Source organism: Charadrius vociferus, unplaced genomic scaffold (assembly GCF_000708025.1).
Source record: "Charadrius vociferus isolate BGI_N301 unplaced genomic scaffold, ASM70802v2 scaffold273, whole genome shotgun sequence".
Lineage (NCBI taxonomy): Eukaryota > Metazoa > Chordata > Aves > Charadriiformes > Charadriidae > Charadrius > Charadrius vociferus.
This window is the reverse complement of record NW_009647750.1, coordinates 909346-923518: the sequence shown is the minus strand read 5'-3', so window position 1 is coordinate 923518 and position 14173 is coordinate 909346. Positions and strand designations below refer to the sequence as shown.

Sequence of the window (14173 nt, the reverse complement as noted above, 5' to 3'; positions counted from 1 at the left end):
TAATTGTTTTTGGTATTTGTCTAAAATAAATGTGTGTTTCTAAGAAATGTTATTTTATATTTAAATGAATTGTCTCGAACTGAATCAATAAACATTGCAAACATTTGACAAGATCCCTTATGCATTACATACACCAGAAAAGAAAAATTTGCCTCAGTATGGGATTGTTTCCCTTATGCATTACATACACCAGAAAAAAATTTGCCTCAGTATGGGATTGTCTCTACTGTTGCTCAGGTATTGCTGTTATGGAATAAAACTTTTCGGATGCCACTTCTAACTACTTATTGTGTTACTCTTTTTCTAGGTCTATAGTTGCCTACCAGCCAACAGGTGAAAATACCCATGCTTTTGATGCAGCAGCATTTTTCAAGTCTGTTGGTGTTTTCCTGGGGATATTCAGTGGCTCTTTCATGATGGGAGCAGTGACAGGGGTTGTGACAGCTCTGATATCCTTTTTCATGTTTAGCTCTTCCAGACTATACGCTACATTCGGGTACTAACAGGGCTCACCTCTTTCCAACTATAGCAACGTTGACACTAGCTTGTTTTTAATCTGAATGTGAAAACGTGATCAGTATTCATGTAACCTTTGTCTATAGAAAAGCATATAGTTAGACATAGAAATCGCATTTTTTCCAAAACTGTGCCACCCTAGAAATTTAGTGATGTTCCTGCATGCTGCAGGCTAATGGGAGGCCCTAAATGATCATGTCCTGATATTCTTTTTCTTTTTAGGAAATGAAAAAAAGGTGGTTTTTACTATTAGGCTTGAAAGACATCTCATACTATTAACTGGTGTTTGATTCTGGTGTCGGCAAAATTATTAATAGCTATTTCTGACCCCACAGGGCTCTTTCTGACAGTCCTGCATTTAACCTTTCTGCTGGAAATCTGATGTCGTGTGTCTTGGATAAGACTGTAGCTCTACCCAAGTTAACATCATAACATGACCTGTCCTGCTCTCTTGAAGCTCACTGCCACTGTCTGATTAGAGGTCTAAGGTGCTCAGCAGCAATCTGTGTGGGTTTTGTTTTAGGCTCAGGTACTAGACCGTACTAAGCCTGACATGCTCCAGAAATTGTGATGCTTCTTCAGGGAAAAAATAAAAAATTTTTTGCTTTTAGACTAGCTAGTACATTTGTATACATCCCAGGTTGCTTTGATCTGCCTAGGTTTCCGAAAACTGATCTAAAAGGGGTATAACGTGATACTTTATACAATAATAATGAACCTGTGATTCTTCATCTTAACTAATAATGTCTCAGCTGTGTCTTGTTGTATACACACCTTGCAGATTTGTCTGATACCTATCTGCATAATGGTAACTTTTCAGTTATAAGGGGAAGATATGCTGTGATGCTTTAACATTTGGTCTTCCAGGTCCACTCTTCTGCAATCAGTGTGGCCCAGAACCATCATTCTTTGTCTGGCTTTTAGGCTACCAGCCATCCATAGCTCTAGCTGATCAAATACTGTTGTGGTGGTTTTGGCTTGCTGGTTGGCTGCTAATTACAGCTGAAATGCATTCAGATCCATTTTGTAAAATCATGCTTCTGAAGCAGCATTTGGTTCTTGCTGTTTCTAATGTTTGTGCTCAGGGCATATGAGGCTGGGAGCGGGAAGGCAGTTTGGAAGACAGCTTCTGCGGGCTGTTTGGGGTGTTTTGTTCTTTTTTTAAAGAAAACAGCAAAACAAAATCCTTAAATTGATGCTCAGTTATACAATCATAACTATTGTGTTTTGGAAAAATAATTAATGTCATGCAATACTGTAGAAGCAAACTGTAAATTTGCATTTTACTCTTCATAGCTGATTAAAACACCTAACTTACATCATGAAGTGAATAGACTGTTATTCCTGTAGCTGTGAAGTACCTATAACTGTACCTCTAAGAGTGAGGGGTTTCATGCAGTCATGCATTGTCCTTTGAAAACAGGCAGAACACTTAGTTTCCAAATATGATGCAGATAATATATGTTCAGGCTTTCAGCAAGCTGTCTTGGCATCACTGTCTGTGGTTATATTTATAACAGTTAAGGTATTGTACCACTTTGTATTTTATTTCTAAATTGCAGAATCTGCCTGGGTGAAGTGAAGCAGAAGTCTGTGCCTAAGGAATAAAGAAAGTTGTCTTTGCTTTAATGTTTAAATTAAGAAAACAGAAATAATAATTTGATTTTAATTAATACTTCAATTTGATCAATTATTATATGAAATAATAAGATGATTTTTCCCTTACCTTTCTCTCCCGCTCCTCTTTCTCCAGAATGATGAACACAGGCCTTCATTTCAGATTTAATTAAATGTTTTGATATGGTTGCTTACAATAATAGCAAGGTGAATAAAGAGTTTTGGTTCACAAAGCTCCCAGAAGAGACTGAAAATGAGGAATCTGTTCTGACAAACGCTCTTGCCTAACTTCAAGGGAACAAGGTGCAACCTCTTCCTCTCTCTTGGAGTGGCTGTGGCGATCCGGTTTCCCAAGCATCCATGAATGTCCCTTGAGGCGGGCACGGGGATAAACGTGCAGTGGAATTATCAGAGTGCTTTGTGGGAAGATGCGTTCTAACTGTTGCTCGGGTGGATGGTGCTGCTTCAAGAAGCATGATGTTACAAAATGAGGCTGTTTAGGGTCGGGGGGGTGGGGAGGAATCTAGCTCAGTGTGACAGTACGTCCTCAAAAGTTTTAGAGAGATGGTTTATAAGGAGAAATGACTGCGTGGAGAATAACAGCTGTTTAAAAAAATTGTCGAGTCTTATTTGGTGTAACATCAACTGTCATGGAGATATATATACTTTTTTTTATGATGGTTTGGGCTTTTGTTCAGAATGCAGCCTTCTGACAAAGCAGGGTCGCAGCTGAAGGTGCGGCTAGAGTATGTGTTACAGAGCCCTCGCCCTCCTCCAAGTTAGCAGAGAATGCCAACACAAGTAGGTGTGGGTGAGGAGTGGGTGGCTGGCCTCAGGATTGCTTTATCCTAACCAGGCTCCCATTGAAATGCTGCCAGCTGTTTGCCTCTGTTAGTCACTTGTGGCTTGTTGTTTCTTTCTGTGTTTTCTAGTAGAGTTGCGCATAGATGTCTGTACCTCAGGTATAGTGAGCTGTTTAGTGTTTACCTTCTGTCAGAGTAGTGATCAGGGGGAAAAAAAACCAAACCCCCAAAAATCTGTAAGCACATGAACAACTTTTTTGTAGTACGTGAAGAGCTATGTTTAGCGCTACTGAAATCTGTTCCACTTCTTCAGTAGCTATATGAACTGTTAATTCAGTGTGTTTAACATTCCTCAAGTTTTGCTCTCCTTTGGAAGAAGAACTTATTTTTCCTTCCCATTGAAAGACTGAGCTGCTCTGTTTGAGTTGGCTTTTACTATAAAGCACATCAACACAAGAAGAGGAAATATATTTTGCCGTAGGCAGGCTTTCTGTTTTGCATCAAAAGTTCAGAAGTAGCCACGCTTGCTGAAAAAGACTTGTCAACAAATCTGAGCAGAAAAATTCTGATGAATCTACTTCATCTTAGGGATGCTGTAGTCGAGAACAGCCCTGTGAATTAAATGCTTCTGACTGGATTTTATGCTTTATTTAAAGATTGCGGGGACACAAACCCCAAAACAAACAAACAACCCCTCTCCCCCCAAAAACAAAACAATCTAAAGGAATGGCAGGTATATATCCCTTCCCTGTTGGCACTTTGCAGGGAAACGTGGCATAGAGTAAGATATTACCTCAGAGAGGTGGGGCCACTGTTATGCTATGGATTTGCAGCAAAAATATCCACAACTGACTGTTGCAAGGGGAGACCTTGATTCTGAAGTTTGTTTTGATGTGATGGAATTGATGTTTTTCAGCACTAAAAGTGTTTTATTTTCCAGTTAGCAGTTAGCACATAAAAGTGTTTCTCATAAATACTGGGTACAGAGAAGCCAAAGGATTATTGTTTTGATCCCTTAACAAATGACTTAACGTGACAAAGTTTACGAAGTTGCACTGCTTCCCCCTGCTGGAAACGGCTCTCTTCTTCTTGATGTCCTGGAGCACTTTCTTGCTTGCAGAAGCTTGTGGATTTACTGGTGAGTTCTTGGGATTCAAGCATATGGAGACAGAAGTCCTGTGTGTCTTAGCAGCCCTTTTTCCGCTTTCTCTTTGAAACCTTCTGATGAGAAACAAGATGTTGGTGCTTTAAGGTTTTCTGTGTTCTGTACAATGCCATTCAATGTGCAGCTCACTGTATGGCTTTTAAAAGCACTGCTTTGGTTCACACACCCAACTCCCCCTGATTCCAACCTGGAATCTAACTCAGTTGATGAAATCTCAAGGTTAAGGGTGATGTATAAATTTAATAGAGCTTGAAAAGGGTAAATATGTTGAGCTCACACAGTAAACAAGCTGATTTTCACATGTGATTCTGTTCACAGGTGTGGTGGCTGTCCTCTTTTGTGGAATTACCCAGGCGCACTATACATACAATAATTTGTCGGTTGAATCAAGAAGTCGCACTAAGCAGGCAAGACTGTCTTTCACCTCTTTGTACATTGTATTGTTGTAGTAGTCTGTGTACTATTGTTTTTGAAAAGCAGCTTTATTACTTGGCCATTAACATGTAGCTGTGTTCTCCCTAGCTCTTTGAGGTATTGCACTTCCTGGCAGAGAACTTCATATTTTCTTATATGGGTTTGGCACTCTTTACTTTCCAGAAACACATATTCAGCCCAGTTTTCATCATTGGAGCTTTTGTATCCTTTTTTGCTTTGCGTGAGGTTTCTCTGTCTTATATGTTCCTGAAAAATTGTGGTGTCTGTTGGCTTTACCAAATAGAGGATGGCAGCTGACCTGAGTTTCCTTCATGTCTTGCAGGCACAAGAATTTTGAGAAGAATCTTTGGTTACCCCTTACGTTAAATCTCTGAGGCCTCTGTGCCACACAGTTGTTGGTTCTGCACCTGAGCAAGTGTTAGAAGTAATACAGTTTCAATAGATAAATGGATATGCTTTACTATGTGACTTGTCTATTGATAGCCAGCAGTGCTTGTATTGCTCTTGTATTTGAACTTTGGGGGCCTGGGAAGGATTCATTTTTCTCTTTACTTCCAACGGTCCCTTGAAGAAAGCAAACAAACTTCAAGTAAATAGAGAATCATGGTTGAACAGAATATCTTTGAGCAATGCCCCAAAGGTAGAGGTCAAGTTCTCAGGTGATAGGAGGAGGAAGGAACTGAGCTATGGTGCAGACCATGACATGAAGGGTACACACTGTTGAAAGGTGCTGGTGTTGGAGGTGGGTATCCAGTTCCCGTTGTCCCTGGGTGACCTTGGTACCTGGCACTCAAATTCCCCAGAACTGAACACTTGTAGTAGTCACGCTCGTGTACGCTGGGAATCACTAGATTTCTCTCTGCACCCTGCCACTGTTGGAATAGCTTATGTACCTATTTCTTCACTGTATTCCTGGCTGCTTGGAAACTTAGAGCAAATAAAAGTGCACATGAAACAATGGGAGCTACCCTTCCAGTATTGATTTTTTTTCTCTGCCTGCTGCTGCAGGAGTAGGGTTATTGGCAATGAGATAAAGCCCAGGACAGATAAAGATGGCCTAATCCGGAACGTATTTCTCTTCTCTCCTATTTCCACTGTATTCTCTCACCTCTCTACTGCTTCTAGGAATTTATCATGTTTGTTTTTATTTTCCTTTGGCCATTTACTTTTTTTCCTGAAACAATAATAAATCTTCCTCTGTGTCTCCTCACATCCATTTTTCTGACCTAAAAAATGCTCTAGAGCCCTGCAGCTGTCGGATAAAGACAGGAACAGAATACTTGCATCTGGTATACTAAGAATTGTAATTTTTCATCTTTGATGTGGCCTTCTGTCCTGTCTCAGGTTATGCCAACTGTCTTGGGTTTGTTTTCACTATTTATTTTGTTCCTTTCTCTTCCTACTGACCTACCTTTTATTACATTTTTCACACCTTTTTCTATTACTGCACTTAACCTCTGTTGCCTCTTGAGTGTTTTTCTACCTTTGTGAAGAGGGGAGCTAGTACTAGCACCCGTGTTTTGCCTCAACAGCTACTGTCCCCGTTGAGTTAACACCTTGCAGGAGCAAAATGTTAGCTCTAGAAAGAGAAAAGTTAGACTACAAAGGCAGAGCTAAAGCCTCAGTGTCATTGACAAAATCCTAGCCATTATTCCTACATACATGGGTCTGATGGCTTCTGATTTGACAAAATCCTAGCCATTATTCCTACGTACATGGGTCGTGATGGCTTCTGATGTCTGATTTCTGCAGTCCTCAAAAGGACTGCTGTAAAAGTTGTTTGGAATAATTACATGAAGCTTTTTGTACGAAGTAATAAATCAAAATCTTATTTTCTTGGAGACATAATTTTCTGCAGACAGTGTTGCTTTACTTTAGCTGTGGCAGCAATGCAGTAGTGTCTAGAGCTCCTACATGGTTTTATTTCTTTTCCATAAGAGAGTTGTTTCATTCTTCTGTTGTTGTTTTCTCAGCAGCAAATGATCAATGTTTGGTGGTCTTCTGGTTGTCTTGGTGTTTTGTAGGATTTCAGCACGTCACTCTAGTTTGTCCCAAAGTGTGCCTTAGATGGTGGAGGGTGTATTCAGTTTTCTGTTTCTTCACTGGAACCCCACTGGGTGTTTTACACCACAGTAAGGGAGGGAAGGAGCTTGCCGCCTACTGTCATGAATTCCAGCAATAGTCTTTTACTACTCCTTTTGAACTTCATTCTAGTGCTGACAAGTGGTTTTTTTGGATTTGTCATCCTAGTAACTCTGTACTCTTAAGTGCTTGCCAGCCAGTAGCAGATTTTGCCTCTGCAGGAGTCATAATGGAGTGGCCACTTGGTTTTTCTTCTGTGCATAGGACTGCATTTCTGTTGGTCTGAAACACATAATTGAATGGTGGCGGTGATAGTTGTTAAAAGTGGGATTATGTTTTTTTCAGTAAATTCTGTCTGTACAACTGGTAATTTTAATACTAGATATAATTTCACTGCATTAAAAAACTTGTTTATATTAGTTAAAATTTGCATTATGTGCAATGAGTTCTGTATGTACATGATTGGTGAAAGTCTGTTTTGTACAGACAGAGATAACAAGAACACTTGATATCATGATGTAAACCTCTCACTAAAACAGAAGCTTCGTGTTAGAGCCAGGTACCCAAGAGTGGATACCTCAGAAAAGTGAAATCCTTAACCCTCAGCTGTGAACAGATTGCAATCTTTTTGGGCAGAGCTGCACACATCTACCCTCTCTCCTTCTTGTTGAATCTGGGCCGAAGGCATAAGATCAACTGGAACTTTCAGCACATGATGATGTTTTCAGGTAAAGACAAAAATGTTTGGTAAAGCAAAAAAATCTTATTTTTAATTCATAAGCAATTTATAGTACTACCTTCTGCTTTTATGATCCACATCCATGTATCCTGAATAGAAGACTTAGATGATGGCGTGCTGCAACAACTATTATCTTTCAGCCTTTTCAGAAAGCATGTCATGTCTGGGAAAAGTGACATCTTGAAATGCCAGCTGCTGGCAGCAAGCAGTCACCTCATGTTGGGAATAGAGTGTTTTCATTTGAAGTGCATCTGAAAGGGATGGGGGAATTGGGATGCATCCCTTCCAGAAGGTTATTTCTAGCTGAGATGATGTACATGTTGAGCAAAACCAGGTATCTGCTGAGAAAATCGAAGTGTATTTATGAGTACCCTCTCCCACTTACTTGGAGGATGCAAGGTATTTGACTTAAACTCCCTTACGATTTCTCTCACTCAGATAACTGTTCGAATTTGTCATTTAAAGCAGATCAGGGAGTGTGTGTCTGTGTGTCTAAGCATGTGCATCCTCAAGAAGTGCCAGGGATGCCTCTGTTACACAAGAGGGTGTAAAGAGGAGGGAACCAGGCTATTTCCAGTGGTGCCTATTGACAGGACCAGAGACAATGGGCACAAACTGAAACACAGGAGCTTCCCTCCAAACATCAGGAAACACTTTTTATTGTGTCCAAGCACTGGTACAGGTTGCCCAGAGAGGTTGTGGCATCTCCATCCTTGGAGATATTCAAAAGCCATCTGGATGTGGTCCTGGGCAACCTACTCCAGGTGACCCTGCTTGAGCAGGGGAGTTGGACCAGATGATCTCTAGAGGTGCCTTCCTACCTTAACCATCCCTTACTAAAGAAGTCTGCAGATGGCCAAATGCCGTGGCTTGTCTTTGCTACTGGAGTTTCATAATTGGGGCCGGGGGCTGGGGGGGAGGAATATAGTCTGCCTGCGAACATGTTATTAACTAGAATATTTTCACAGCTGCTAACAACTTCCTATCAAGAACTCATGCTTCAGTTATGGAATCAACTGGAAAAGTGTGCATTTTCATCTGGATTCAGGGAGCTGCTTGATTTCCATAATATGTTTTGCTGTTGTCCACAACTTGTTTGTTTCTGTTAGTTTCTGGAAATATTTACACCTTTTCTTAGCACTTGTGGATTCTATAAGTTACAGAAAACTACCAGGGCAAATTATGTTCTAAATTATCCCAGGACATTATCAGGGAAACTGAGGGAATTAAAACTTGCTGAAGCCCAGTGCTTTCTGCCTGTCACTTTGTGCCTGCATGGCAGGGAGGGAGCAAGGAAAGATGCTGTTTTAAATAGGCACGGTTGCACTTCTGAAGCCCTGTTATTTCGTTCTTTTGCATAGGTCTCAGGGGAGCCATGGCGTTTGCTCTGGCTATACGAGATACTGCTACTTACTCACATCAAATGATGTTCTCAACAACGCTCCTCATCGTCTTTTTCACTGTGTGGATTGTCGGTGGAGGAACGACTCCCATGCTGTCGTGGCTGAACATCAGGTCAGTAGGCAACTGTACACTGGGGAAAATTCACTTTTCAAGCAGCAACTGTGCTAATCAGGCATAGTCCTACAGAACTTGTTTGCTTGCTAGAGGTGTTCTAGGTATTTAGAACATCATGTTTTTTTAGAGGAAGGTGCTAGTGCAGGCTGGTGAAGAAAATGTACTGATGCTGCTGGGATTCAGTCTAACTAAAGCTCTCTGATGCTCTGCAAGTAGGTATCTAGGTCTTTGTCAGCCCGGTAGGGTATGGAATAGTGTTGCCTGATACAGCAACCCCTTTACTGAAAAGAAAGAATTAATCTATCTAGTCCCATATAAACTTCTCTTCCTATTATATTAAGACATTTCCCTGGCTTTTGGCCTGTTATGCTTAAGTTAAATGGAGTCTTTAGTGGGTGGTGCTAAACTGAATGCACTTTAAACATCTATCCAAACAAACCTGATGTCGTCTAATCAACTAGGATAAAAGGGGATCTTGCTAGTCTTCTAGGTGTGTTTCTTCCTGTCTTGAAGGGACCTGTGAAAATGGTAAGTGGCATGATTATAGATGTTTGTCTGTAAAACCTGGCCAATATTCAGTGCTTCTGAGCTGCAAGTACATTCATGTTTGAGGATACTTATCAACAGAAGTGCTAAAGAATCGTGAATCAATCATTATTAAAGACCACACATGTTGTCATTCTGTGAAAGCTTTGGCAGTTGGGGGAGCAAAGGAAAATAGAGTAGAACTAAAACAATACATGCTTTACAAAACCCTTCAGTGTGTTTCTCATATGTAAATTATTTGTGCTCTTTGGCACTTGGAAGCTTACACGGTCTTACTTTCTCATTGTGCTAACCAAAACTTGTATCCCATTGTCTTGTGACAGGATAGGAAGAAACAATCCTAGGTAAAAACAGTTTCAGTCTCTGGAAGAACTGATCATTGTTAGGGATTGGTCCTGGTTTTGGAGAACTTAAGTGAACTGCTTATGGCAATAGGTAGCAGGTGCTTTCTAGGTTGGAAAAAAAAAATGGATAGGACTCTCAGAAATGCTTGTGAACTTCTCTCATTGAAGACAGCATACTTCCAGCTGGAGACAAGCATTACAGCAGTGATTTAGAGTATCTCAGCTCTGACTAACAGCAAACATTGGGAAATCATGGTTTCCTTTTTTTTTGATGCAAAATTAAATCCATTTCTGTCCTTTAAAACTGTCTTTAAATGCAAGATCCAGATGGTTGGTGAGTGCATCACTTCCATGTAGTCAGGCTCTCTGAGGTTGTGTTGCTAACAACAGGTAATGCAGCACCTGATGTGAAGTCAACAACGAAACCAATTCCGGTGCAGATGTCATTAATGATTGTGACATACCACATCATAATGATATTTCCAAGCCCAGCCTGATTGGTTTCCGTTCCCACATGAGAGCTGTGTGTCGAGTTAAAAAAGGTACTTGGAATTGGTGCCACATGCAGCTTTCCATTTGGCACCTCTGACAACAGAAAGAGATTTCTGTCTGATGGTGGTATATAAGAAACAGCTGTACTAATACAACTTTGCAAGTAGGGCAGGTGCAGTGTCTGTGTAACCAGCAGTGTGCATAGACTGTCTGAGGTGTGGGGTACAAGGGAGCAGGAGATGAGTTCTGACCAGCAGCACACAGGTAAGAACGCTTCTTGCAGTCTGCCATGGCTGGGCAAAGTCTGCCAAGGTCTGCCTGCAACCTCTGCAATGGCCATTGTGAGGATGTCCCTTGTCTGATCTCCACTTGAGTGGACTCCAAAGCACTTTCTGAAGCATGGCTGCAACAAGGTCAACAAAACTAACTGTCATCAAAACAGCTCTCACTGTAGGTGCTGGCATCCTGAGCCTTCTGCCCTGCTGCCTGAAGCTCTTTTGTTGAGGGAGCATAGCTGGGTGTTTCCTTCAAACCTTGTCATCCAGCAAGGGACAGGATGCACTGCTACACAACTCAGTGAAGAAGAATTGTGTTCAGCCTGCTTGTACCAGAAGGCAGCTTCTGAGTGCAACCAACCATTACCTCTGCCACAGGGCTCCTTCAGTTGTCAGCAGTAGGACAGGACTGAATTCTAGCATGGGGTCTAGCTCCTGGCTAACTCCCCCCACACCCTCCTTGAGCCTTGGAAGCGGTTTGTGGAAGCATTGAAGAATATGCACTTATTCCTTTACCAGGACTAATCTGGTTCAGTAATGAGACTCCATGGGCCTGGCTGATGAGTTGCTCCTGAAGGGACAAAGGGCTTAACACCTCAACCATTCCATGTTTGCTGTTCGAGTTGGCTATACTTGTAAAAATCTTTAATGTGGCCAACAAGGCAGAACAGCTGGAAAGGCTATGATACTGTTCCTAGAGGAGTAGCTGCCAAAAGGCAGTTGGCCAAACCATAGTTTTGAGCACTTACCTGTAGTTTCTTTGGGAGATTTGCCCATCCTTGCTAGTAAGCAGTAGTTTTAATTGTCTTTTGTTTGGCATGGCTGACAGGAAATAAATACTTCCATTTTAAGGGAAGGATATCATGTAAACAAGGGAACTCTACATAGGAAGTATTTTAGAAAACTGCATGGGTCTGCCGACGGCTGCCTTGATAGGCACTGCTCTAGTAATGATGGGGACTGCACTTTTTGAGACAGATTGGGACAGATCTGCAATCAGATTTGGGCCAGGAGGTGGCAGCCGTGTGCAGCTGATCAAGAATTAGTGCTGGTAAAGTACCCTCTGGGATAGAGCCCTTTCTGCTGGAAAGCAAGAAGTCCTGTCTGACCTTACAGATTTCAGAAAGGGACAAATTTAGTTTCCAGCTGAATTTTAGAAATATGCTGCTTTTCTCTCTTCCATCCCTCTCCTCGCTCAGCAGCACAGCATAGAGTGCCGATGCAGTCCTAAGGCTGTACAGTAGGAACTGGTCCCTGGCGTGGCCTGGGATGCTTTCTGAGCTTTGGCACTTGCCCATTGGATTAGATTGCAAGAGGCTGGAAATAAGTAGTGCTCCCATACAGGATTATTTAGCAGAAAAGTGGTTAAAAGATAAAAGGTGGTTTTCTTCCTAGATTAAGTGAAGGGACAGAGGAAATTAATGCCGTTTGTGTGTTGGGATTTCAATGTCAGGATTTGTGTGGACTCCTAAAAGTCCAGCTCTGGTGTGAAGTTCACACCAGTTGTATCCTGGAGCTCTTTTGCCTTTGTGGAAGGGAAGGTGGAAAGCCAGTCAGCCATTACAAAGTCCTCATGAAGTAGTTGGCCTCGCTGCAGTTTGGAGGTGAGGAGAAGACAAGGGCTCGCTTTAACAGAGTCAACCAAGCTGACTGACCCTTTAGGCTGGTTTAGCTTGACTGGTCATTGGGTGGCAGAGTGGCATTACTGTAATCCTGTGGGTACTGGTCTGCCCATCAGTGGGGTTTCTGGGTGGACCCTTCAACAGTTCCTGTGCACTGCGATGGGCTCAGCTTTTTCCCTAGGAACTGCAGGCACGTGTCTGTTGTACAGGGCAAGTCAGAGGAGCTAAGGCAGACTTCAGCATCAAAGGGTCTTATTTAAGCCTGTGCCTGCACGATTTAAGTAGAACGGTACCAGAGAGCTGTCTTCAGCCAAGACTTTCAGCCTGGCTTGATACCACTATGTTCATGGGGAGGCAGTTGAGTGCACACATGGGACAATGCCTACACAAGGATCCAGAATTGCTTTGCTGTGACGCAGAGGCAGGTGCCTCTGCCCGCATCATTAATTGCATAGCAATTGGGATGCATGCTTTGTTGTTTACTCCTGGTGGTCTCTTCTCTCCCTTGATGTGGAATGTATTAAAAGTAGGTAAGGGATGGAGAGGCAAACATGAAAATTAAGTTTAGGTAAAGTAAAAAGCAGTATAAGGAGGAAAATAGGCAAAGGTGCCCTCTGCCTCCCCTTGCTCTGTTCTGAATGTCTCAAGTAATCAGAAGAGCAGGTGTCTTTCAGCTAGAGTATGTTGCCTGTGTACCAAGGTCTGCTGATCAGGCTTAAATGTAGGGCTAAGCAGAGGACACTATGGTTTGTAGCAGAGACTTAACTTTAGTTTACTGCTTAACTGATTGGGAAAGTGATGTCATGACAGCAAAATCAGAGTAAAAAAATAATGGGATCTTTAAATGCTTTTGGTTTCTGCCGCTTGATGCTAAGCAAGTTAAAAATTAACACCAGAAACTGGAGTTAAAGCCATGATGTCATGTGCTTGAATTTCTTGGCTGTCTACCAGTGAGACATATCCAAGCATGTGAGGGGTAAACAGTTATACTTTTCTAGCAGCAGATATTTTTTTTTCTTAGAAACTAAAGCATGACTTGGATCTTAAAAATATAGTCTCATCCTTTTGAGACTAAAACAAAGAAACAATTTCCTGCCTGAAGTTTTAACAATTTCAGCAAACTCAAGAGCCCTGTAAATCAAAACCACTGGCAAAGTTCCTCTTTTCAGAAAAGTAGCTGACTTACAGTTTCATTTATCTGTCACAGGAAAAAAGGGAACTCCTAGCATTTGTATTGCAAAATAATGCTTTCCATTTTTCATTAGAGGTTATTGACCTGGTTCTTTTCATGTTGCATGAAGCAACATGTAGATTAATGCCTTCCTGTCCTTCATAATCTGCTTCAAATGAGAGTTTGTGTTTGTTTTAATGAAGTAATTTCAGTTATACTTAGCAACATTTTTCTAAGTCTTAAAGCACTATATCTTTCAATTTAAAATATTTTAGGTATCTTTATGCCATAAAAGCTAAATGTTGCACAGACAGTGTCAATGTAGATATTTACTGCCTTATGTCTGGTTCTGCAAACACAATCTTTTTAAGAGCTTTCTATTTAGTGATTTTTTTTCTTTATATGAACAAACTGAAAAAAATAAATAAATCTGGAAACACGAACTCTCACATAGCTGTTATGTGACCTATTATCTGGGGTGGTGGTAAAACTGACAGCTTGGTGGCAGTCTCAGGTTATACTCTGTCTTACCCAGGGTGGTCCAATGATAAAGCGTGTGTTTCTTAAATACCGTGCCTCATCAGTGTGCTGCGATGGCAGGAGGCGAGTGTTGATGCTGGGATCTAGCCTTGTGTTATGTTCCGGACTGGAGTGGGGGATGTCTGATAGGAGTTACATCCTTCTGTTTTGCAGCCTGTTTCTATTATTGTGAAACTTGGAACCTTCGCTGCCTTCTCGCTGCTCTCTGCTGCCCTTGAAAGAGCAGATGCACAGACGCAGGCACTGTCCCTTGCCCTCTGTTTCCTTTCACCATATCTTTTTCTGCACTGTTTTCTCCAGTTGTCTTT

At 41.6% G+C, this 14173-nt stretch overlaps 1 protein-coding gene across 1 annotated transcript in view; it reads left to right on the top strand.

Moving 5' to 3' along the window:
* SLC9A7 (solute carrier family 9, subfamily A (NHE7, cation proton antiporter 7), member 7) overlaps positions 1–14173 on the top strand; it is a 49247-nt gene that overhangs the window by 16139 nt on the left and 18935 nt on the right. The window contains exons 7-13 of the mRNA XM_009882117.1: positions 308–437; positions 2270–2273; positions 3964–4074; positions 4420–4508; positions 4624–4737; positions 7235–7346; positions 8719–8872. Of these exons, the coding sequence (XP_009880419.1) occupies positions 308–437; positions 2270–2273; positions 3964–4074; positions 4420–4508; positions 4624–4737; positions 7235–7346; positions 8719–8872 (714 nt within the window). The remainder of the gene's footprint in view (positions 1–307; positions 438–2269; positions 2274–3963; positions 4075–4419; positions 4509–4623; positions 4738–7234; positions 7347–8718; positions 8873–14173) is intronic.